The sequence below is a fragment of the Sus scrofa genome, chromosome 6 (assembly GCF_000003025.6).
Source record: "Sus scrofa isolate TJ Tabasco breed Duroc chromosome 6, Sscrofa11.1, whole genome shotgun sequence".
NCBI classification, from domain to species: Eukaryota; Metazoa; Chordata; class Mammalia; order Artiodactyla; family Suidae; genus Sus; species Sus scrofa.
In genome coordinates, this window is record NC_010448.4 from 4,190,348 (window position 1) to 4,215,546 (window position 25,199).

General features: G+C 53.9%; 1 protein-coding gene across 12 annotated transcripts in view; it reads left to right on the forward strand.

Moving 5' to 3' along the window:
- TLDC1 (TBC/LysM-associated domain containing 1) overlaps positions 1–25,199 on the forward strand; it is a 56,959-nt gene that overhangs the window by 20,508 nt on the left and 11,252 nt on the right. For 4 of the 12 annotated variants that reach the window (XR_002344466.1, XM_013988477.2, XM_013988478.2 and 1 more), the window contains exon 1: positions 24,470–25,067. Coding sequence is in view for 7 of the 12 variants with exons in the window: in XM_013988477.2 (XP_013843931.1) it covers positions 24,606–25,067 (462 nt within the window). In the remaining 5 variants the exon portion in view is untranslated. Of the gene's footprint in view, positions 1–8,479; positions 8,498–10,049; positions 10,187–13,687; positions 13,786–21,006; positions 21,184–23,717; positions 25,068–25,199 lie in introns of those variants that run through there. The other 8 variants (XR_002344467.1, XM_005655749.3, XM_003126827.4 and 5 more) reach the window with 6 other exon arrangements.

Below are 25,199 nucleotides of genomic sequence, written 5' to 3' on the forward strand. Positions count from 1 at the left end.
GTGGCACACTTACAGCACATCTCAGATGGGACCAGTTGAGAGGCTTGGAAGCCACCCGTGGCCATGGGCCGGGTGGGGTGGGGTGGGGCTGCAGATTCGAACAGCACAGCTGCGTTCCTTCCACTCCTGGAAGCCTGTTTTGTCTCTCCCACTGGCTGCTTGTCTGATAGATAAGTTACTTATCTCACCCTAGATGAGTTACAGCCCTCCTCTGAGCCTCAGTTTTCCTGATCTGTAAAGTGGGACTAATTATGGAGTGTAGCCTGCTCAGCTGTGTGAGGCTCAAGGGAGAGACTGTGTGTTGGGCACTTGGTAAGGACCTGGCCCATAGTCGCAGGGAGCCGACGATTACAAGTATTGTCATATGTGAAAGCCCAAACTGCATCTTCTCTGGTCCCCTGGTGTCACAGTCCTGTCCTTCCTCTGCTGCCCAGCCCCCTCCCTGCCCCCCACCCCTGTCCCCTCCCCACTGCCCCAGCTGGCGATGAGGCCCCAGCATCTCTTCTGGCGTCAGCTGCTGGGCAGGAGGTAAGATGTCCCCACTGACCTTGCCCCCTAACCCCTGGTTGTCGCAGATAGCCGGCAGCGAGCTGGCTGCGGGCTGGGCGGCCGCTGGGAGGCCGGCCTTCTGCAGAGATCTGTGCAGGGCCTCTTGTGACACTGAGGGCTTCCTCTCTGAGCCCGGGGCTGAACCCACAGCTGCTTTTCACCTTATAAGGCAACCCCTGGAAGCCTGCACACAGGTGAGCGGGCCGCTGCTGGGGCCTCTGAGCCCAGCCCTGGAGGCGCCCGCCTGAGCAGTGGGGGATTCGACACCTTTTATGGTTTTAGAGAAGAAGAAAAAGGCGGGTGCACCACAAAAGCAGAAACACAGGGTTTTATCGTGGTGAGAAACGCCGGGTTCACCTCCTACACACTTGCTCAAAACCAGGATGTTACTAGCGCTGCAGCGCGCCTGGCTCAGAACGCGCCGCGAAGGAGGCCGTGTGACCAGGGCCCCAGGGGGGCAGGAGGCAGCCACAGGAATCAGCTGTAGAATTGAAGCCAGGAGGTCGCTGGATGGGTTCAGGGCTTGTCCTTGGGGTCTTCTCTGCATCTATCCCCTCCTTTCAGCAGCGGAGCCTGCGGGTCAGGCGTGGGGGGCACATGTGTGATGCCACGTGCTCGTGCTCTGCATCCTGGGGCTGCCAGCAAGGCAGATGGCCAGTCCCCTCTCACACTACTGTCCCTGGCTGCCCTCTCCTGGGCGCTCCTTCCTGTGACCCCTTCAAGGACACCGATGGGGTTTTACCTGGATCATTGGCGAGGTGGGAAGAGGCAGGAACCCCAAGGAACTGTCTTAGGCTCCAAACTCTGTGAACTCCTGGCTGCATGTCTCCACTTTGTTCTCACCTCATGTGACAGGCACCCCCTGTCCCCCACTTCTCACCCCCGCTGTCCCAGCTGAACCAGAAATGACAGGAAATGGCTTAAAAAATGAAACCTTTAGGAGTTCTCGGGTGGCTCAAAGAGTTAAGGATCTGGTGTTGTCACTGCCGTAGCACGGGTTCAATCCCTGGCCTAGAAACTACTGTACTTCTGACTTGCCACCCCACCCCAAAAAAGGGAGAAACCTTAAAAAAAAAAAAAAAAAAAAAAAAAAAAACCCCACATGATCCAGGGAGTGCATTATAGAAAACGGAAGGAAGTGACTGTCCAGAGGAAAGCGGATGGCGCTGACCTTGGCCAGGTGGCCACGGCCAACACCAGCAGTGGGGCCTCGGGGACACCTGCGCCCTTGATAGGCTTTGTGAGGGGGCCACTGCACCTGTGGGGGCTTCGCACCCCACAGCACAAGCCCAGCCTAATCACGAGGGATGCGCCGGACAAACCCCGTTCGAAGACACCTTACGACACACTCCTCCAGGCCGTCGGCAGCCAGGGAAGCCCGAGGAGCTGTCAGAGCCCAGAGATGCCCCAGGAGACTGAATGGACCCTGGGATCAGCATTGGTTCATCAGTGGGGACAAATGTTCTAGACAATTGTAAGACATTAGCCACAGGGGAGACTCAGTGTGGGATACACGGGACCTCTCTGTATCCTATTCTCAACAACCTTGGAAGTCAGAAATTATTCCAAAAGTTTTAATGTGAAAAGAAAACCATGAGCTGAGCTGATTGTTTTGCAGTGATCATGAGCGCCACCTTGTGGGCACAGGGCTACATTGGCTGTGCCGAGTCTGCAAGGACACAGGCACAGACTGCGCGTGGGCAATGGGAAAGGCCGGTGCCCTGCCCTGCAGTGGCTCCTCATCCAGCGGAGAAAGTGCACAGCAAACACAGGGCTCCTGGTCGCAGCCAGCATCTATTTGCACCGTCGCCTTGGGCCGGAGCCTGAGCTGAGCCATTCTCTTGTCCCTGGTCCAAGACAGCCTGGCAGGTGCAGTCACCAAACCAGCTTTGTGGAGTTCTGTTGTCTGTGCAGTGGCTTGGGTTTCAGTCCTGGCCCAGGAACTTCCATGTGCCATGGGTGTGGCCCCCCAAAATCCCCAAACCAGCTTTATTTCCTGCTGCCCTCCCCCCTCCAACCTGCTCACTATGGTGGAAGGGGAGCTACCTTCTCGCCCTTGCGTGAAAAGCCCGGACCTTCTCTGTGGTTTTTCTCTCTCCACTTTAAGGATGTCAGGTCCTGGGGTCTCTTTGGCTCGGAAGCAGTCCCTCTCCACTTCATTACTGGAAGATGTCCAATCCCAGCTAATGAAGCTTGGGGCTCCATTTAACATTGAATGTCTGGCCTCCCTCCCCTGGAGCACCTGCCGGGAGGGAGGGGGCTGGGTGGCTTGCCTCCTCTTTGTTCCCTCCTTCCCTTACAGCCACTGTTTCTGGTCAGGGTTGCCAGAAAAAACCTCATCGTCCAGTTAAATTTGTATTTTGGGCAAAGGACAAATCATTTCTTTTCAGTATAGGTATGTCCCATGCAACATTTGGGACTATTCATTACTAAAGAACTATTCATTGTTTGTCTGAAATTCAAATATAACTGGGACCCTTGTTCGTGCCCTTCCAGGCTCAGCTCACAGTGGAGGCACGGGAGGTGATGTAGGCAGGAAGTTTTCACTTGACTGATGACAGTTTGTTTGTGTCACTGCTGCTGGAGCCAGTGTCATGGCTTGAGACGTTCACTTATGCTCTTTCTGTTCAGGTGTCTGCCGGGCTGTGTTCTCTCTGGAGGTTCTAGAGAGTTCCTCCCCTGCCTTTTCTAGATCCTAGGAATCCTTCCTTCATCTTCACACCGGTAGGCGTGTCATCTCCCAGTCCCCTCCCGCCCCCGCCGCCTTGTTGTGTCACATCTTGTCTGACTCTGACCCTCCGGCTCTCTTATGAGGACCTGTGGTGACACGGGCCCACGTGGATAATCCAGGATCCCATCTCAAGCTCCTTGACCTGATCACAGTCCCTTTTACCCTCCGTCAGGTCACATATCCACAGGTTGGGGGGCTGTTGTCTGGCCTCCCACGGGCGAGCTGGCTTCAGGCCATCTGGGCCTCGCCCGGGCCTCCGGCTGACTTTGGTCTCACGGCCACTTCTGTGCATCCTTGGCCCTGCAGCTCCCTGACTGGGCCTGGCTGTGGCTGGCAGCTCCCAGTCTGCCCTGGGCTGGAGGACCCCCTGCCACCTGTCACCGCGGAGCCCTGGGGGGAGTCACCGTGGTTCCTGGCAGCTCTGCGCAAGATGTGTCCTGATGCCTCCCCCACCTCTGACTCTGCTGGGTGGCAGGGTGGTTGCTCTGCTGTCCCCACAGCTTAGCTATGGCAGGGGTGCCATGGTCAGTGGCTGGAGCACCCAGAGGGGCACTGGAGCCGCCACCTCCCAGGCCCGGAGGTCAGAGGCGGGCTCCCCGCCCACTCCTGGGGAGATGGACTCAGCCCTCCAAGGGTTCGCTCCCCAGATGCCCCTCGCCTCCATGACCTTGGCCCTCTGACCCTTCCTCCTGGGGGGGCTTTGCTTCCTGGAGTGGCGATGTTGAGAAGGTACAGGGGGCACCCGGCAGCAGGCAGAGCAGCGCGGGGCACAGCGCAGTGGACGAACAGCTTGGGGGAGGGGAGCGGTGTGGGTGGACAGTCCCAGGGAAAGAGGACACACAGATGGGACTGGGGCCCAGAGTCCCAGGCCTCCAGGAGAGTGAAGGGGTGGCGTTGGCTGGGTCCGTGACGAGCTGTGCTTTGGGAGGAGAGACCCCTGGGCCAAGGTCACGAGGGGTCCTCGGGTCCAGGGCCCCCTCTGTCCAGGCGGTTTGTCACTGTTGGTGTTGGCCGCGGTCCCCGGCCTGGGGCGGCTTGTTTTCTCCGTCATGCAGTTGATCCCCATCCCTTTGGGAGGAAGCCACCGTGTGCAGCCCAGGTGGGTGGAGAGAAGAGCCGCTCGGGCAGCGCCTCCTCCAGGCAGGAGCCTCCACCCGGATTTCTGGAGGCTTTGGAAGGGGGATGGCCCCCGCTGGCATGTGTCTTTGGTGGGTCGTATGTGTGGGCACACGGTTCATTCGCTTTGCTTTCCAGGTGTCTCTCGTGCGGCAGCAGCGGTGTGAATAGGGGGGGTCATAAGCGTGAGGCCACCTTGCACAGGCCTTCGTACAAATGAAGCAGTTGAGTCCAGGAACTGGAAAACCATTCACGCCTGTGTTTCTTTGGGATTTGTGCGAAAGGCCTTCAGATTGTTCTGCAGTTGAGAATTTTTAACCACAGCAAGTCCCAGTGGTCGTATAGGGTGACAACATGGAGGTGGCCTGAGGCCTGTTTCTTGGTCTTTCCCGTCGCTGTCCCCCCCTACCCCCTTCCTTCATCTTTTTAAGGCCACACTCTCAGCACATCAGGGTTCCCAGGCTAGGGGTTGATTTGGAGCTGTAGCCGCTGGCCTATACCACAGCCACAGCAACACCAGATCCAAGCTGCATCTGCGACCTACACCACAGCTCACAGCAACACTGGATCCTTAACCCACTGAGCGAGGCCAGGGATCGAACCTGTGTCCTCATAGATACTAGTCAGGTTCGTTAACTGCTCAGCCATGACGGGAACTCCCAGACTCACTCTTGAGATGAGTGCCTGTGGCAGGGTCTGTGTGTGTTGAGGCTGGATGTACAGCTGGGCAGTCTCCAAATAAACTCAGTTTTTAAAAAATTTACTTATTTTCTATCAAACTATAGTTGATTTATAATATTGTGTTAGTTTCATGAGTACAGCAAAATGATTTAGTTGTATATACATATATAAATATATATTTATGTAGATGGTCTTTTTTTCAGATTCTTTTCCATTACGAGGTTATTACGAGATAGTAAATGTAGCTCCCTGTGTTACACACTAGGTCCTTGTCATTTATGTGCTTTATATGCAGTAGCGCGTATCTGTTAATCCCAAACTCCTCATTTGTCCCTCCCCTCCTTTCTCTTTGGTCAGCATAAGTTTGTTGTCTGTGTCTTTGAATCGGTTTCTCTTTTCTTTCTTTTCTTTTTTTTTTTTTTTTTTTTTTGGTCTTTTTGCTATTTCTTTGGGCCGCTCCCTTGGCATATGGAAGTTCCCAGGCTAGGGGTCGAATCGGAGCTGTAGTCACCGGCCTACACCAGAGCCACAGCAACGCAGGATCCGAGCCACGTCTGCAACCCACACCACAGCTCATGGCAACGCCGGATCCTTAACCCACTGAGCAAGGGCAGGGACCGAACCCGCAACCTCATGGTTCCTGGTTGGATTCGTTAACCACTGCGCCACGACGGGAACTCCCTGTTTCTCTTTTCTAAGTTCACTTGTATAATTTTTTAGATTCCACGTATAAGTCATATCTTAGCATATTTGTCTTTCTCCGTCTTATTTAGCATGATAATCTCTAGGTCCATTCATGGTGCTGCCGATGGCATTATTTCATTCTTTTTTATGGCTGCGTAATACTCCATTGTATATATGGTCCACAGCTTCTTTATCCAGTCTTCTGTGGATGGGCATTTAGTTTGTTTCCATGTCTTGGCTGTTATAAATAGTGCTTCTGTGAGCCCTGGAGTGTTTCACATTAGGGTTTTTCATCTTTTCCAGATATATGCCCAGGAGTAGGGTTGCAGGATCATATGGCAATTTTGTTTTTATTTATTTATTTATTTTCAGCTACATCCAGAGCATAGGGAAGTTCCCAGGCCAGGGACAGAATCCAAGCTGCACCTATAACCTACAGCACAGATGTAGCAATATCAGATCTTTAACCCATTGTGCCAGGCCAGGGATCAAACCCACATGACCTCAGAAACAACACTGAATCCTCAACCTGCTGTGCCACCCTGAGAACTCCTATTTTTAGTTTTTTTAGGTTTTTTTTTGGAGGGGGAGGGCTGCACCTGCGGCATATGGAAGTTCCCAGGGTAGGAGTTGAATGGGAGCTGCAGCTGTCAACCTACACCACAGCCACAGCAGTGCTGGATCCTTAACCCACAGAGCGAGGCCAGGGGTTTTATCCGCATCCTCTTGGATACTAGTCAGGTTCTCAACCTGCCGAGCCGCAATGGGAGCTCCAGTTTTTAGGTTTTTAAGGAACCTCTGTGCTGTTCTCCGTCGTGGTTGCGTCAGTTTACGTTCCCACCGACAGCGTAGGAGGTGCCCTTTTCTCTACGCCCTGTCTGGCGTTTATTATTTTTAGACTTATTAATTGTGGCCACGCTGAGCCGTGTGGGGTGGTACCTCTTTGTAGTTTGGATTTGCTAGATGTCTTTGAGCATCTTTTCACGTTCCTGAGACGTCTGTATGTCTTCTTTGGAGAAATGTCCTTCGAAGCCTTCTGCCCATTTTTTGATTGGGTTGTTTGCTTTTTGATATTGAATTGTATGCGCTACTTGTGTATTTTGTAAATTAAGCCCTTGTCAGTTGCATCATTTGCAAATATATTCTCCCATTCATAGATTGTCTTTTCATTTTGTTTATGTTTTCCTTTGCTGTCCAGAAGCTTGTAAATTGGATTAGGTCTCATTTGTTTATTTTTGCTTTTATTTCTTTTGCCTAGGGAAACTGAGCTAAGAAAATATGGCTATGATTTATGTTAGAGAGTTCTCTTCTAGGAGTTTCATGGTGTCATGTCTTATATTTAAGGCTTTAAAAAAAAGAAAGAGACAAAAGGAGTTCCCATTGTGGCTCAGTGGTTAACGAATCCGACTAGGAACCATGAGGTTGCAGGTTCGATCCCTGGCCTTGCTCAGTGGGTTAAGGATCCGGCCTTGCCATGAGCTGTGGTGTAGATTGCAGACACAGCTTAGATCCCGTGTTGCTGTGGCTCTGGTGTAGGCTAGTGGCTACAGCTCTGATTAGACCCCTAGCCTGGGAACCTCCATATGCCGTGGGAGCAGCCCTAGAAATGGCAAAAAAAAAAAAAAAAAAAAAAAAAGGCTTTATGCCAGTTTGCGTTTATTTTTATGTGCGATGCGAGGGTGTGTTCCAACTTCACTGATTTGCATGTGGCTGTCCCAACACCACGTACCGAAGAGACTGCCCTTTCCCCCATTGTATGTTCTTCCCTCTTTTGTTGAAGAAGAGTTGACCGGAAGGTTTATTTCTGGGCTCTCTGCTCCGTTCCATTGATCCGTACGTCTGTTTTTGAGCCAGTACCACGCTGCCCGGATTACTGCAGCTCTGTAGTATCGTCTGATATCTGGGACGGTTGTGTCTCCAGCTCTGTTCTTTGGCCTCAGGATGGCTTTGGCAATTCTGGGTCTTCTTGGTTCCATCTAAATTTTGGGATTATCGGTTCTAGTTCTGTGAGAAATGTCTTGGGTAATTTGATAGGGATTGTGTTAAAATCTGTAGATTCCTTTAAGTAGCCGGGTCATTTTTAGTGATAATTCTTCCAATCCAAGAACATCAGATAATCTTTCTCTTTCTTTGATTCATCTTCAGTTTCCTTCATCAGTGTTTTTTTTTTTTTTTTGTCTTTTTGCCGTTTCTTGGGCCGCTCCCTTGGCATATGGAGGTTCCCAGGCTAGGGGTCGAATCGGAGCTGTAGCCACTGACCTACACCACAGCCACAGCAACATGGGATCCAAGCCGTGTCTGCAACCTACACCACAGCTCATGGCAACGCCAGATCCTTAACCCACTGACCAAGGCCAGGGATCGAACCTGCAATCTCATGATTCCTAGTCGGATTCATTAACCACTGCGCCACGACGGGAACTCCCTTTATCAGTGTTTTATAGTTCTCAGCATAAGGTCTTTCACCTTGTTGGTTAGTTTATTTCCAAGGTCTTTTGTCTCTTCAGGGCCGCACATGGGGCACACAGAGGCTCCCAGGGGTCTAGTCGGAGCTGTTGCTGCCGGCCTACGCCAGAGCCACAGCAATGCCAGATCCGAGCTGCATCTGCGAACTACACCACAGCTCATGGCCATGCCAGATCCTTAACCCGACCAAGTGAGACCAGGGATCGAATCTGCAGCCTTGTGGTTCCTAGTGGGATTCGTTTCTGCTGCGCCAAGATGGGAACTCTAAAGGTTTTTGTTTTTCGATGCAATTTCAAACAGGATTGGTAAACCTGATTTTTAAAGGAAATGTAATAAATATGTACAATTTGAACCTTACGTAAATATTATAACTATAAATAAAGCGTATAAATAAAAACAAATATTGTTGAAACACGACAATAACTATGGTCGTTCTTCGGAGCAGGGGTGAAGTACCCACGGCTTGCAAGCCAAATCTGGCCACTGCCTGCTCCCGGACAGCCAGTGAGCTAAGAATGACTGTCGCACTTTAAGTGACTGGAAAACAAAATCAAAAGCATATTTCATGTCGTGTGAGAATTCTGCGAAAGCCAGATTTCAGAATCCTCAAGTTAAGCCGTGGAGGAGCACGGCCAGGTCCAGTTGTTCTTCTCTGGTGGCTGTTTTTGTGCCACAACAGCTTCGAGTGGTTGTGACAGAGATGGTACGGCTTAAAAAATTGAAAATATTTACGATCCGGCCCTTGACAGAGAAAATCTGCCAACCCCTGGTTAAGTGTGTGGCCCCATAAAAGGCTTTTTCAGGGAGGCGAGTGAGATCCCTTGATGTGCTTAGACTTGCTGGCGCTAGGTGATAAAAAGTAGACTGACTTTTCATTGTTTTTTCCTGTTTTTGTTTTTTGTGTTTGACTTTTTAGGGCCACACCTGCGGCATATGGAAGTTCCCAGGCAAGGGGTTGAATCAGAGCTACACCTGCCGGCCTACACCACAGCCACCGCCACGCCAGATCCGAGCCGAGTCTGTGACCTACACCACAGCTCATGGCAACTCTGGATGCTTAACCCACTGAGTGAGGCCAGGGATCAAACCTGCATCCTCATGGATACTAGTCAGATTCATCACCTGCTGAGCCGTGACAGGAACTCTCAACTTTTTGTTGGTTTTACTGTTGGACTCTCTACAGCCAGGGGATCCCCCCTGCCCCCGCCAAGTGCCTGTGCCTGGGACCCCCACGGCTCCCCACCTCAGTGTACTTGGGCCTGTAGGAAATCACATTTTTGTGTGAACACAACCCCCGCCACGAGGTTTGTTTGCGTAAATATGGGGAGTCCCACCCTTCCACTGCGTTGGCTGCAGGTGGCAGAGAGCTGAGTGATCTGGGGTTACTCGCTCGGGTCCACAGCCCACAGGAAGGTGGGGGCAGCTGAGCTTCCAGACACTTTGCTCTCATGGAACAACCTTGGTGCTCAAACCTGCCTCCCCACAAGGGACCGCGACGTATGGGCTGGCAGCCCCCGGGCACCAGGCAGGAAGGGACTCTGGCCAGGAAGCATCTGGTTGGCAGGGAGGGTGGCTTCGAGGGTGGACAGAAAGAGCTTGGGAAGGTGGTAGGTCCTTGGCACAAAAAGGGCAAAGGTTCAGATAGCGTCTCAGTTTTGCTTTGTTTGGTTTTCTTTATTATTTTTAAAATTGAAGTATAATTGAGCTACAATGTTGGGTTAGTTTCAGGTTTACAGCAAAGTGATTTAGTTAAATAAATATATATATATATATTTTTAAAAATTTATTTATTTATTCCTTTTCTGACTCTTTTGCCTTATAGCTGTCACAAAATAACGAGCGGAGGTCCCTGTGCTCTGCGGCAAGCCCTTGCTGGCGCTCTGCTTTGGATACAGCCGTGTGCATACGGTAACCCAGGCTCCCAATCTACCTCTCCCCCCGTCTTACCCTTTGGTAAAGGTAAGTTTGATTTTGAGGTCCATGTGTCTGTTTCTGTTTTGTAAATAAGTTCATTTATATCATTTAAAAAATTAGGTCCCAGGAGTTCCCTTGTGGCTCAGCTCAGCGGGCTAAGGATCTGGCATTGTCATCACTGTGGCTCTAGTTACAACTGTGGTGCAAGTTCAGTCTCTGGCCTGGGAACTTCTGCATGCCATGGGTGTGGCCAGAAAAAATTAGATTCCGCATATAAGTGATATCATGAGATATTTGCCTTTCTCTGTCTGATTTACTTCACTTAGTATGATAATCTCTAGGTCCTTCCATGCTGCTGCAAATGGCATCATTTCATTCCCTTTTTATGACCAAGTAGTATTCCATTGTGTCTATGTACCATATGCGTATATGGACCTTTAGGCTACATCTATGTCTTGGCTGTAAAAAATAGTGCTGGAAACAACCCAAATGTCCATCGACAGTTGATTGGATTAGGAAGATGTGGTATATGTACACAATGGAATATTACTCACCTGTAAAAAAGAACAAAATAATGCCATTTGCGGCAACATGGGTGGAACTAGAGACTCTCATACTGAGTGAAGTAAGTCAGAAAGAGAAAGACAAACACCATATGATTTCACATATATCTGGAATCTAATATATGGCACAAAGGAACCTTTCTACAGAAAGGAAACTCATGGACTTGGAGAATAGACTTGTGGTTGCCAAGGGGGAAGGGGAGGGAGTGGGATGGATTGGGAGCTTGGGGTTAATAGATGCAGACTATTGCCTTTGGAATGGATTAGCAATGAGATCCTGCTGTGTAGCACTGGGAACTATGTCTAGTCACTATGATGGAGCAGGATAATGTGAGAAAAAAGAATGTGTACATATATGTATAACTGGGTCACCATGCTGGACAGTAGAAAAAATTGTATTGGGGAAATAACAATTTATTACAATTAAGACTATTTGATAAGAAGAAAAATAGGGCTGCTTTGAATATTGGGGTGCATGAATCTTTTGGAATTAGAATTTTCTCTGGATAGATGCCCAGGAGTGGGATTGCTGGGTCATATGGTAGCTCTTTTTTTTAGTTTTTAAAGGAACCTCCAGCTCGGAATTCTTTCAAAACCTCAACATCTCTGTGTGTTTCTTACTTGTTTTCCCACTTGGCCGCTCACTGTCCTGGTTTTTTCCCTCCTTATCTTCCCCAAGACTCTCCTCCACAGCCACACCCCCCGCCATCCTCTCCCCTCAATTTAATCACCTCGTCCCCACTCATTCAAGGGCTGGGACTGAGTGATAGAGGGTGCTGAGGGTGGGGACTGTGCCCCTCACTGTTGGGTCATCACGCCTGGCATACAGTAGGCGCTCTGTGCTGTGGGGGACGTGAGACCAGCCCTGTAGGACCCTACAGCTGTCCTCGCCCCACGGGCCCCCGACCACCAAGATCAGCCCTGCGGTCTGACAGGTCAGGTCTGTTCACCCGATGCCCCAGGCACAGAGCAGCTCAGACTGACAGAGGCAGAGAATTTTCACAGGATTTTGTGCAAGGGCAGGGTTTGGGTGACACTTAGAGAAGAAGCAGTGTTTCAGCAGGCACAGGACAGAACAGGCCATGTGCGAAGGGGCCGACATTGGGTCTGGTCTGCATTGTGGACCCCAATCCTGTTCCTTGGGAATTACAAAGAGGGCTCTGGAATGTTGGGTCCAGAAAGCACTTTTCTGGATCTGCACCTGGGTGGGAAGTCCAGGCTGCTTCGCTGCCAGAGTTGGCTGGAATTTTCCAGGGGGGCCTGGGGAGTTTCATTCTTATGGTAGAATTTCATCTATGATTTTTTTTTTTTTTTTTTTATTGATAGCCGTAACTGCAGCATATGGAAGTTCCCAGGCGAGGGGTCAAATTGGAGCTGAGCTACTGACCTACACCGCAGCCACAGCAACACCAGATCCTTAACGCACTCGATGAGGCCAGGGAAGAACCCACCTATGTTGGGTTCTTAACCCACTGAGCCACAATGGCAACTCCTCATCTATGGTTTTGGAAGTCAAAGTTCTTTTTGAGTAAAATAGTCACTACACAAAAAAGGGGATCCTTAGCGACACTTTATGGCTGCGGCCGCGTGTCCTTGAGAAATGCTGTTCCCTGTGAACTTGAGGACAACACAGCACAGCCGGTTTCATCTGTGTGGTCATTCTGCCCATTTAAGGACCCAGGGGGCCCTGTGATGCCCTCTCAGTCCGGGGTCCCAAACCAGGGGGGTCCTCGGGAACAGGAGGGAAGCGGGTGGCTGCGGGACAAGTCTTGGAGGTAAAACAGACTTAGTAAGCCATGGAACACGGGGGCAGAGGAAGTAGGAAGATGGTTCCATGTGTCTGACTTGGGCATGGTGACGGCCCTGAGGAAGGAAATAAATAGGAGATGCAGTTTTGGAGGGAAGAGGCTGTGTTTGGGTTTGGCCCAGCTGAGTTTGAGGTACAGCCTTGTGGACATATGGGGGTCAGAGGGCAGGCTAGATGACCAGCTGGACGGGCAGGTTTGGGGCTCAGCTCAGCAGACAGGTGGGAAGTGACGTCACCAGGAAGGCTGTCAGGAGGAAGGATGTTATCTCAGGGAGGATGCGTGGGCTGAAAGGGGGGTGGAGGTAAAGTGCCAACTACCAGAGGAGTGGGGAAGAGCTGGGGCTGAGTGAGCTCGGGGTCCAGGCAGGAGAGTTTTAATGGTGAGGAACGCCAGCTGTGAACCCCGGTGTCTAAGGACTGAACGTGCCCCATGGATTTAGTGGTTTGGGGATTGAATGGAAGGTGACTAAATCCCCATGACCGTCTGGAGTAAAGCTGGGGTGGAGGGGGTGGAGGCGGGGGGCGGGGGGTCTCGGAGAAGCTGGGGAAGGCTTGAGGGTAAAGGAGAGTTGATCAAGACTGGAGAGACTTAGTCACGTTGAAGGGCTACTGGGAGGAACTGGTAGTCCGAATGCAGGCAGAGATGAGGGCTCCCAGGAAAACGTAGGGGCTACGCTGTTGCGAGGCAGGAGCCTCGGCTCTCGATGGGAGGCTGCACCGCGATTAGTGGGAGACAGGGGAAGGGCTGCCAGAGGAGAGTGGCCTGGGTCTTAACCCGAAGAGGTCTTAGTGGTGGAGGGTCCCCCGGCTGGGTTACCCGCTTCTCTTCTCTCCCTGTCTCCCCTGGACTTACTTTCTTCTCTCTCAGCTGTGCTTTGTTTCACCCCAGCCAAGCGCAGCTACTACGTCCCAGCCCAGACACCCCCTCCCTCCCCAGGTGCATTTCCCGGGCTCTTCCCAGGAATCAGCATCACCAGCCTTCCCGGTCCCACCTCCAGCCTTTCCCCAGCTCCTTCCCGAGTGGAACCGGCAGGGATTCCCACCTCCTTCCTTCCGGCAGCCGGCCCCGCCCTTGGCTCCGCCCTCACACGCCTGTGCAGGGGCCAGGCCCCATGCGGTGCGTAGCCATTGGCTGAATCTTTCACAAGGCTCCGCCCCCTAGGCTTGTATATCTGCTATTGGGGCAGATAGCTGTCAGTAAGTGCCATCGCCTAGCAACGGGGTGGGCTGTTCCAGGGGGCAATCTGCGGACTGCAACCGGAAAAGCTGGCCGGGTCAGTGCTGGGGCAGTGGGCTAGGGCTTCTGGGAACTGGGAGTGAGGGGTAGGGGAATGGTCATTGGCCTGGGGGCCCTGGAGGGAACAGCTCTGCTAGGGTACGGATGGGGCGATGGCCCTGGTCCCGGGAGCAGATGGTACCAAAGTGTACCTGGGTCCTGCTCCTCCCTGGCAGCTTGTGCCTCTGTGCCCTGGGGTGGGGACGGCTGCGAGGGCAGGAGGGAGCGTCTCCCCTAGTGGTCGACCCTCACCTGATCCTCACCTTCCGCATGAGGTCAGCTGTCGGAAGGGAGAGTGACAGCTGTATAGATGGGGAAGGACTGGGGAGCCTCTGTGGAAGGAGATGAGGCAGGGAGTCGTTCCGAAGTGTGAGGGCGCTGGGGCGATCTTTTTGCTGACCACAGCTTCCCCGATTTGTCCTGGGAGAGTGGAGCTGATCGCTCAATTCAGGGCCGAGGGGAAGGAGGAGAAAGTGTTCCCAGGCAAACCCGCGGGTCACCAGTGGGGTTCCCTGGGGGAGAGAAGCCAGCCTGGGCAGGAGCAGGAGAGGTCACGTTCTGGCCAGCAGGGGCTTTGCGGAGCCTGAGGCTGGCCAGGGCTCCACTGACCCTTCACAGAAGGGCTGCTGGTTCTGGGCTGTAAACAGGATTTGAAGCACATGAGATGGAGTCTTGTCAGAAAAAGGGTACTGAGAGCTGAGTGACTGCTCCCGGGACAGTGGCCCATTGGAGGTGAAGCGTCCCTTGAGGACAGGAGCCGTCAGAGATGCTCGGAGTAGGACATGCCTGAGCCATCATAGGATGCCAGCAGGCACTGTGGCCATTCTGCAGAAAACCAGCTCCTGGCTCCCTCCCCAGCACCCTGGAGTTTTCCTTGCTCTGAGGCAAGAACTCAACCTTCTTTTACCTTGGGCTGATCTGTCTCCTCTGGCTTCCAGAAAGTGGGATTAAATGCCCCATGTTTCCTCATTTGATCCTTTCTGCCTCATTACAGGGCTGGTGGCACGTTCCCTATTTTGCTAAGGTTTGACTAGACTTAATAACTTGCCCCCAGTCAAAACGCCAGCCGGTGTCAGAACTTGACCTCAGATCTGTGCGTCGTTGCTTATTCGTAACTTCAGAGCCAGGACCCTGCATGGAGAGGCAGCGCTCTGGGTGTCAGTGCACCTCACTGTCAACCCTCCAGCTCATCCCTGCATCCTTGGAAGCCAGTGTCTCCTCCCCAGCCCTACTGGCTCTGGGGCCAGGCCCTTTGTGGTGGGTGCTGTCCTGTGCTTTGTATGGCATTTAGTAGCATCCCGGGTTTCCGTCCACTGGATGCCAGCAGCACCTCTCTCCCTGGTTGTGACAACCAAACATCATTGCCACGTGTCCTCTGGGGGGACAAAGCCACCCCCAGTTGAGGGGCACAGGGATTAGCAGTCTGGAGGGACATGGAGGTGTGTCCTGCTGGAGAAGGTGAGGTTTCCACGCCCACAGAAGACTCAGGCGAGCACTGTGTTCTTTTAGGCACAACTTGTCAGGGAAAAAACCCTCTGCTCAGGTATCACATGCCCAGAACAGTCCCGTGAGAAAACCTTTGCCAGGGACTGGCGGTGGGGCAGTTCAGGACTGTGTGTTTGGAGAGAAGTAGGGGCGTTTGGAGAGAAGTAGGGGCATTTGGAGAGAAGTAGGGGTGAGTCGAAGGCCTCCATTCCTCCCCAAAGTTGATTCAGCCTGCTCGAAGTGACCTCGTCTAGGCCAGATGAACTTGGGAAGCCTGTAGCCCTGGCATTATCATCCTGCCTTGTGGGGGCTCCTTATCAGGAAGTGGTGCCAGTGGAGCAGTTCTGAGATGTGCCCTCTTACTCATGCCCCGTGGAACCTGAGAATGGGGGGTGGGGGCGTGCCACAGTCTTGCAGGCCGCCTGTCCCCCACTTCTCTGACTCCAGCCTCTGGCTCTGGCTTGAGGCTCTTCCACCCCTACCCCTCCTCCTCCTGGAATAAAAGGCCCCCTGGCTGCCCTGCTTCACCGCCCTTCCTGGTGTCTCTCCAGGTGCTGCCCTGTGCCCACCCCCTGCCATGGCCTCTCCTGTGCCTGTCTGCCCCCCCAACTCCTCCCTGTCCTTTCTCACAGGCCTTTGGGCCCCACGGAGGCCTGGCCAAGCTGCTGTTTTCAGACAACAGAGGAGGAGCCTGTGAAGACAGGGCTGGGCAGAGGCGGCCAGGGCCCTCCTACACCAGCCCTCGCTGGAACCAGCTTGCTTTCAGCCCTGCACCCTGGCGTGTGTGGTCTGTGCTGCCCAGGCGAGCCTCCAGGGGGTGCCCAGAGACCCTCTGGGACATTGTCCACTCTCACCCCCCCTGTGCTCAGCCCATCCCCTCTGATCTTGGGGTTACCTGTCTGAGGAATTAGATGCACGCGCTGGTGTCAGGAAGGCCACTGTCCTGGAGGGGGTAGGACCCGTGACCTCTTAGTGACACAGCCCTGGCCGCGCCGAGTCCTACGTCACAGGTCGCCGGGGAGGTCCTGAGGACTGGCGTTTAAATAGTGGCACCGTGTTCGTCCCAGACATCCTCCTTAGAGAGGCTGGGGTCCCCCTGCTAGAGCCACTCCTTGGTGTTGAGGAGGGAAGCTTTCCCAGGATTTGGGGAATTTGATGTGGCCCGTAGCTGGCATTGCCATAAAGAGGTGGGTGGCATCAGCTGGAGTCCTGGCCGTCAGCATCCCTGGTGGCTTGGAGGCTTGTTCCTTCTCAAAGTGGGGACGGCTCAGCAGATGGCCACCTCACATGCGCCAAGTCCCTGCCGTGGCCCAGGCCTGGTGGGCCGAAGGGTACAGGGGTGGGGGCATCCTGGAGCCCGTTCTTGGGCAGGGGACCGGTCGTGGGTGGGAATGAGCAGCACTGATCCAAGGGGCCCCTGGGTGCCTGGGGTCAGGGAGGTGAGTCCCATGGGAGCTGAACGTGGGGACCCAGGCTTTCTCAGGACTGGGACCAGGCTGACCTCGTGGAATTTGTGCGTGGGAGGTGGTGGGAGACGGGCCTCTGCGTGAGGGGCTGGCGAGGGATGACACAGCCATTGCACCGGCGTGTCCCGTGCCTGCGTGCTCCCTGCTGGCTCAGGTGCTGGCCTGGGGGCCGTGGGGCAGAGTCTCTTTTATGACTTTCAGATTCTACAGGTGGGTGAGTCAGGCGTGACCGTGGGAGTGGGTGGCAAGTGGGAGGTGGTGGTGGGGGCGCAAGCACAGGCGGGGAGGGGGCAGTGGCTGCGTCCATGTCGGTTACGCAGCAGGTGGTTCTGAGACAGTCAGGAAAGCCTGGTGGTCTTGGAACCCAAGGCTGAACAGGTGGTGGGGTATGCAGACGTGGACAGCCGGGGGGCGGAAGCGAACTGCCCGCAGGGCCTGGTGTCTGGTGCTCGTAGTGGACCACACGTATCTGTGAGGTCGGCCTTGGGAGCCCCTCTGGGTGGGCACGGCTGTCAGGCCTGGAGGGACCAGCTGTGATGTGACGTTGTGCTAACATCTCAAAACTCTGTCCTTTCGGGAGTCGAGAAGGCCGCCACCTTCCAGCGTTTGGGTGAGTGACGGCCTTCAGGTTTTCTAGAAGGAGAGAGAAAGCTGGTCATCTTTGGTGTGAAGACCCTGAGAATGAAGTGGAATTCACTGGGGTGCATTTTTATGCATTTACCATTTTGGGGATTTCAGCAGGATGACAAGATAGGGGTGCAGGGAGAGTTGCATGGCAAGCTCTTTTGAGACTTGATAAATTAACATGATTTTGAGAGAATTTGAATTTCTCTGCCTGGGGAAGGTATGAAGTTAAAAATACCTTTGAGAGAGTTCCCGTCGTGGCTCGGCAGTAACAAACCCAACTAGTGTCCATGAGTACGCGGGTTCAATTCCTGGCCTTGATCAGTGGGTTAAGGATCTGGCTGTGATGTAGGCCAAAAGCTCTGATTTGACCCCTAGCCTGGGGACTTCCACATGCCTGGGGTTCGGTCCTAAAAGAACAAACAAAAAACCCTGCACCGCCCCCCTCAAAGCCACCCCCCCCTTTGAGTAAAGCTGTTGTGATGTACTGATCCTGTAAGCAAAGCTGGGACGGAACCAAGTGAAGGCAAAGACACGCCGTGTAGACGCATCAGGTCACTGCGTGGGCTCCCAGAATAACCCGCAGCCCCCTTTCCGTTGAGAGACCAGTCCCCCCTAATGTCTTGCCCTCTGTCCCTCCTGCGTCCTCGATGAAGAGTGTTGAGCGATCCAGTCTCAGACTGACCCCTCCCTCCCAGAGCCTTCCAAGCAGGCAGCCCCTCCACGCTCTTCCCACGCCCCCCTGGTGTCCTCGCTGCAGCTGCAGCGGGCTGCAAACGCAGCTCGGAGCACACGCGGGCTGTACCCCCTCCTGTCCTCAGCCGGTGGGTGTCGACCTGTGTTCTTGGCTGCTTCCTTCTGGGCGGCGCCTTCACACTGAATACTCCGAGCGCAGGTCTGCCTGATGGCGAATGATGCAGAGCCAGTGATGTTGGGACCTTCTTGGTGCCTTCGCTTGCCTCCCCCGAGTTGGTGGGTGAGTAGAAGTCACTGAGGAGGCGCCTCTCCTCAGGCCTGAGCAATCGGGTTCTTTCCCGGGGCTCTTCGAAGAGTCGATGGCGAGGACGGGTTTGTCTTGGCGCGGTCACTGGGGCTGTGCCGCCCTGTAGCTTAGAGAAGGGGGGAGCCTCGCGCCGGCCGGACCTGGAGCCCAGGCCTGAGGTTTCCCTGCTGGCTCTCCTGCTGCCGTGAGACTTGAGAAGTGGAGGCATTTAGGTCAGATGGCCGGTGAGTGACAGCCCCAAACCGGGTTATGTAAGCCCCCTTTTCCAGCCTGCCTTTGCCAGCACTCCCCAGAAAATATTTTGGCAATTCCTCAAAAAGTAAACATCAGATTATGTGCCCCAGCAGTTGCATTCCTACGTGTGTACCCCGCGTTTGAAACAAGGACTCACATGCACTCACGTGCACTCACATGTTCACGGCAGCACGGTTCGCTCCCAAGGTACAAACAGCCCAAGTGTCCATCAGCAGATGAACAGATAAGCCGGACATGGCCCCTCCGTTCAGGGGACTATTACTCACCCACAGGAAGGAATGAAGTACCGAGCATGCTGCAATCAGATGAACCTTTTTTTTTTTTTTTTTTCTTTCTCTTTTTAGAGCCGTACCGGTGGCATATGGAGGGTCCCAGGCTAGGGGTCAAATCAGAGCTACAGCTGCCAGCCTCCACCACAGCCACAGCAACATGGGATCTGAGCCGCATCTGTGATCTATACCCCAGCTCACGGCAACGCCGGATCCTTAACCCCTTGAGCGAGGCCAGGGATCGAACCTGCATCCTCATGGATACTAGTTGGATTCTTTTCCGCTGAGCCACAATGGGAACTCCCTTGGAGGAAGCTTTAAAGCATTCTGCTGGGTGAAAAAACCCAGACCCTAGAGAGCACATGTTGTGTGATTCATTTGCAGTCCATTTCATGTGCAAGTCCACAGAGACAGCGCCTCAGTGGTTGCAGGGACTGGGGGGTCAGGAGTGGGGAGTGACCCCTCATGGGTCTGGGGTTTCTGTTGAGGTGATGAGGATGTTTTAGAACTCCGTGGAGGCGGTGGTCTCCCAATGTCGCGAATGTCCTGAATGCCCATGAACTGTTCACTGTGAACCGGGTCATCTCATGTTATGCAAACCCCACTGGTGTGAAAAGAAAGGTCCTGGCTGCAGCCCACTCCCCCTGAGGTTGTGAACAGTCGGGTCCTGCTGGGCCCCACCCTGGTGGTGGCCCGTCCCCTCATGTGACCTGGTTGAGCCCGTGGGCTGTTGCTCCAGGGAAAGGTGCTAGTTGCCAGCAGTTTCCCCAGTGCGGGTCCCAGGTACAGTCTAAGGACAGAAATCAGGAGCCCGGCCCTGTGCCTCTTGAGAGCTTGTCTCATTGCTGTGCTTTTCTGTCCAGGTCCCTGGATCGGATGGTCCTGGGCCCCTTTCTGTAATGAAGTCTGTGACATGAACAAGGCCCCTGGGCCACCTGTTGGCCTCTTTTTTTTTTTTTTTTTTTTGTCATTTTAGGGTCATACCTGTGGCATATGGAGGTTCCCAGGCTAGGGGTTGAATCGGAGCTATACCTGCTGGTCTACGCCACAGCCACAGCCACGCCAGATGTGAGCCGCATCTGTGACCTCCACCATAGCTCATGGCAATGCTGGATCCTTACCCCCCCGAGCGAAGCCAGGGATCAAACCTGCATCCTCATGGATCCTAGTCGAGTTCACGACTGCTGAGCCACGACGGCAACTCCCTGCCAGCCTCTGTTAATATCCCTCCAAGAGACGAGGCTCAGGCTGGGACCCCACAGCACCATTCTCAGCCCTTCGCTTTGGCCACCGCACCTCACAACCACAGCAGTCTGAGGTAGGGCTGTGTTTATTCCCATTTTGCAGACGAGGAAGCCGGGGCACAGAGCATTTCGGGAGCTTGCCTGAGGCTGCACAGCTGGCCAGGAGTCACAAAGGAAAATCTTGTCCAAGAGCGTGACAGCTCTGGGGGCGGTTTTTGCAAGGTGTTGGTTTTACTTAAATAAATGTTATCATCCAGCCTTAGAGATTATTTCTTCAACTCAGGCTTTAAATGAATATTTAGATTAAAATACTGATTTTTCTCTTGCATTGGCTTAGAAACCATTCAAATAAAGGAATCCAGGAGTTCCTGTTGTGGCTCAGTGGAAACCAATTTGGCTAGCGTCCATGAGGACGCAGGTTCGATCCCTGGCCTGGCTCAATGGGTTAAGGATCTGGTGTTGCCGTGAGCTGTGGTGTAGGTCACAGATGTGGCTCAGACCTCGCGTTGCTGTGCCTGTGGTGTAGGCCAGCAGCTATAGCTCCAATTCGACCCCTAACCTGGAAACCTCCATATGCCTCGGGTGCAACCCTAAAAAGACAAAAAATAAAATAAAAAGAAATCCAGACAGTTGGTTAGCAATTATGAGCCTGCTTCGGGAGGCCAGAGTAATCAGAATTGGGTTTTTCCATGTTATTTGTATCGCCTGTTAATTTCTAGCACATTGGAACCTTACGTGGCTCTGATGCATTTTGCTCCATTTTGCAGCTAAATCAGTATTGATTCACTTGACCGTAGCCTTAGCGACATTTGTTTCCTGTGATTATCACATGTGGAGTCCCCGTCTGACCCTGCGCGACCTTTCCTCCCGCAGAGACGCCGCCGGCTGTCCGGACAGATGGGAAACAGCAAGAGTCGCTCGGGGCAGGGTCTCTGCTCCCGCTTTCTTCCCGAGGAGCAGGCCGAGGTCGATGGATTGTTTGACGCTTTGTCATCGGAGAAGCTCAGCTCCAGGACCTCGCCCAGATCCTTCTCTCTGCAGGCCCTGAAGGCAAGAGGAACAGCCAGAAGTTCATGTTCATTTTATTTTATGTTTTCATTTTCTAAGGTTTTATCGACGTACGGTTGATTGACAAGGTTGTGATAATTTCTGCTGTGCAGCCGAGTGGCTGAGTCATGCACGTACCCACATCCATGCTCTTTCAGATTCTTGCCCCACACAGACCATCCCAGAACATGGGGTAGAGTTCCCTGTGCTACACGGCAGGTGCCCACTGGCCAGTCATTCCGTATACCTCAGTGTGCACATGCTGGCCCCCAAACCCCAGTCTCCACCCCCACACACAACCCGTCCCTTTGGGAAGAGGTTCATGTTCAGTTTGGAGCAAGGGTCAGGTCAGAGTTGGCTCTCGGGGAGTTCTTGTTGTGGCGCAGTAGTTAACGAATCCGACTAGGAACCATGAGGTTGCAGGTTCGACCCCTGGCCTTGCTCAGTGGGTTTGGGATCAGGCATTGCCGTGAGCTGTGGTGTACGTTGCAGATCCCGCGTTGCTGTGGCTCTGGCGTAGGCCAGGCTATAGCTCTGATTCAACCCCTAGGCTGGGAACCTCCACATGCCACTGGAGTGGCTCAAGAAAAGGCAAAAAGACAAAAAAAAAAAAAAAAAAAAAAAAAAAAAAGAATTGGCTCTCGGGAGTTTCTGTTGTGGCACAGAGGAAACGAATCTGACTAGTATCTACGAGGATGTGGGTTCGATCCCCGGCCTCATTCAGTGGGTTAAGGATCCAGTGATGCTGTGACCTGCAGTGTAGGTCACAGATGCAGCTCCGATCCTGTCTTGCTGGGACCATAGCGTAGGCTGGCGGCTCTCACTCCAGTTCAACCCCTAGCCTGGGAACATCCATATGCTGCAGGTGTGGCCCTAAAAACAACCACCTTCCCCCCCAACCCCCCCCCAAGTCCCAAACCTGGCTCTGTCCCTGTAAGACAGGTGCGTGGGGACCCTGAGGGGTGTGTTTTCTGGAAAGGTGCAGCTAGGCCCTGCTTCGGGCTCTGTGGGCCCTGGCTTCATGCTGCAGCGTTTGGGGGACATTGCCAAGTTGAGGCTGACCAGCGGGGCTGGCCTGCTTCCCCTCTCTTGAACCCTTGTCTCCTGCTTTCCTTCCAGACGGGGGACAGGCTGCCCTCGCTCTATCTGTGGGTCCAAAGTCGGCCTCGGCCTTTAGGATTCCGAAGCGTTTGCGGTCCTAGGAGTTTTGTGGTTTTCCGAGTCGAGGTTCGCCTGACAAAAAGTGACAACTGCCTATTCCCGTCTTCGGCCCTGTTGCATGGGCTCCTCACTGCGAGTTTGGGTGCCCAGAGCAGGACAGCGACACAGGGACGCCATCAGCCCGTCTTCCTCGGTGAGGGGAGGGACGCTGAGTGTGGCGGCGGCGTTCGGAGCCTCCTCTTTAGCGCGTGTGGAACAGAGATGCCCCAGCATCCCCACCTCACAGACGAAGGATGCTAGCCCGGGAGGTGACGGGGTCATGGCTGCGTGTGTGTCTGTGTGTGAGTGTGAGGTGGGGTCATGGCTGCGTGTGTGTGTGTAAGGTGATGGGGTCATGGCTGCGTGTGTGTGTGTTTGTGCGCGTGCGTGCGTGTGTGGAGGTGATGGGGTCATGGCTGCGTGTGTGTGTGTGTGTGTAGGTGATGGGGTCATGGCTGTGTGTATGTTTGTGTGGAGGTGATGGGGTCATGGCTGCGTTTGTGTGTGTTTGTGTGCGTGCGTGTGTGGAGGTGACGGGGTCATGGCTGTGTGTGTGTGTGTAGGTGAAGGGGTCATGGCTGTGTGTTTGTGTGTAGGTGAAGGGGTCATGGCTGTGTGTGTGTGTAGGTGACGGCGTCATGGCTGCGTGCGTGTGTATGTGCAGGTGATGGGGTCATGGCTGCGTGTGTGTGTGTGTGATGGGGTCATGGCTGCATGCGTGTGTGTGTGTGTGTGTGATGGGGTCATGGCTGCGTGTTTGTGTGTATAGGTGATGGGGTCATGGCTGCGTGTGTGTGTGTGTGTGTATAGGTGACGGCATCATGGCTGCGTGCGTGTGTGTGTGTAGGTGATGGGGTCATGGCTGCGTGTGTGTGTGTGTGTGATGGGGTCATGGCTGCATGCATGTGTGTGTGTGTGTGATGGGGTCATGGCTGCGTGTGTGTGTGTATAGGTGAAGGGGTCATGGCTGTGTGTGTGTGTAGGTGACAGGGTCATGGCTGCTTGTGTGTGTGTAGGTGACGGGGTCATGGCTGTGTGTGTGTGTAGGTGATGGGGTCATGGTTGCGTGTGTGTGTGTAGGTGACAGGGTCATGGCTGCTTGTGTGTGTGTAGGTGACGGGGTCATGGCTGTGTGTGTGTGTAGGTGATGGGGTCATGGCTGCGTGTGTGTGTGTGTGTGTAGGTGACGGCATCATGGCTGCGTGTGTGTGTGTGTGTGTGTGTGTAGGTGACGGCATCATGGCTGCGTGTGTGTGTATGTGTGTAGGTGACGGCGTCATGGCTGCGTGTGTGTGTGTGTGTGTAGGTGACGGCATCATGGCTGCGTGTGTGTGTGTGTGTGTGTGTGTGTGAGATGGGGTCATGGCTGCATGCATGTGTGTGTGATGGGGTCATGGCTGCGTGTGTGTGTGTGTCCATGTCCACTAGACCCAGAGCACGCTGGTCTGCTGGCCTGCCCACTCAGCTGGAACAGACAGGCCACTTAGGGACTTGGCTGCAGTTGGTGACAACCTTCAGCAATGTTTGTCACGATAAATAGTGTTAAAAGTTCCTTTGGCAAAGAAGTAGAGTTTGCCCTTCTGGTAGAACTCTGGAAGCACCGACAGAAATAGAAACAGCCCCCCCTTTTTTGGCTGCACCCCCAGCATGTGGACGTTCCCGGGCCAGGGACTGACCCCAAGCCACAGCAGTGACAACACCGCTAGGCCCCCAGGGAACTCCAGAAGACCCGTTTTGAGCAGTGAGGGTGGGAACCTGCTTCCTAAGACTTGCAGACTGTGGAGACGAGTCACTTGTTTTGAGAGGGTTCCGTTTTCAGACCCCACTGATTTCGTTCCTGATTTGCCTTCTGTCAACATGTGATCCCTGGACCAAATCGGACTTTGATGCTGGAGTCAAAGGGAAAAGGATGTTTACAGAATGTTACTAGCAAGACAGATAAGAATGAGATTTGAAGTAAAGACTAATTGAAAATGCGTATCGAGCACCAAGAACTCGGGTAGACAGAGCTAGCTAGTGTATTTGGAAGCCCCTAATACAGAGGAGACCATTTCAGCTCGACACAGACCCCGCGTCCTACATGGTAATACATGCAGGCATGTGCATGACAGCTTCTAGAATCTAGTGTGGAGCAGATGTAAGCAGAGGGAAGAGCCGTTGGTGGCCAGAGGCCGGAGGGATGCGGCCAGTCCGGGAGACGGGCAAGTTGGGAGGGCAGGACGGAAATGGATGAGGAAGAGTCTGAGGTTCAAGATGAACCACAAGCCAGGACACGTTGGGTTTGTGGGCGCCTGGGCGGCGTCTTGCCTTCGGTGAGGAGAGCTGGTGCAGGTGGGGGGCTCGGACGGTTGGGTGCCGGGAGCAGTGGTTGGTCTCGGTCCCCAAGTTATTTTTCTGTCGTCCTGCTGCGTTTGACCTGCCCCGTGTGTGGCCTTTCTGCCTTCCTGTCCCCACAGAGCCACGTGGGGGAAGCCCTGCCCCCAGAGATGGTCACTAGACTGTTCGAGGGCATGCGGAGGGCTGACCCGACCGGGAAGGCCACGGGGCCCAGCGCGCGCGTCTCCCAGGAGCAGTTCACGCTGTCCATGTCCCACCTGCTCAGAGGCAGCTCTGAGGAGAAGAGTCTGGTGATCCTGGCAATGGCTGCTGCCACAGACGGCCCCGCGGAAGCCAGAGAGGTCCTAAGGGTAAGAGGCCACCGGGGCCCCCACGCCGCCCCACACGGTCTTGGTGGCCTTGGGTGGGGGACGCAGGGCGATGAAGCAGCTGAGGGAGGTTCTGGGGAGAGGTGCACCCTCGGGGGATGCTAGACCTTGTCC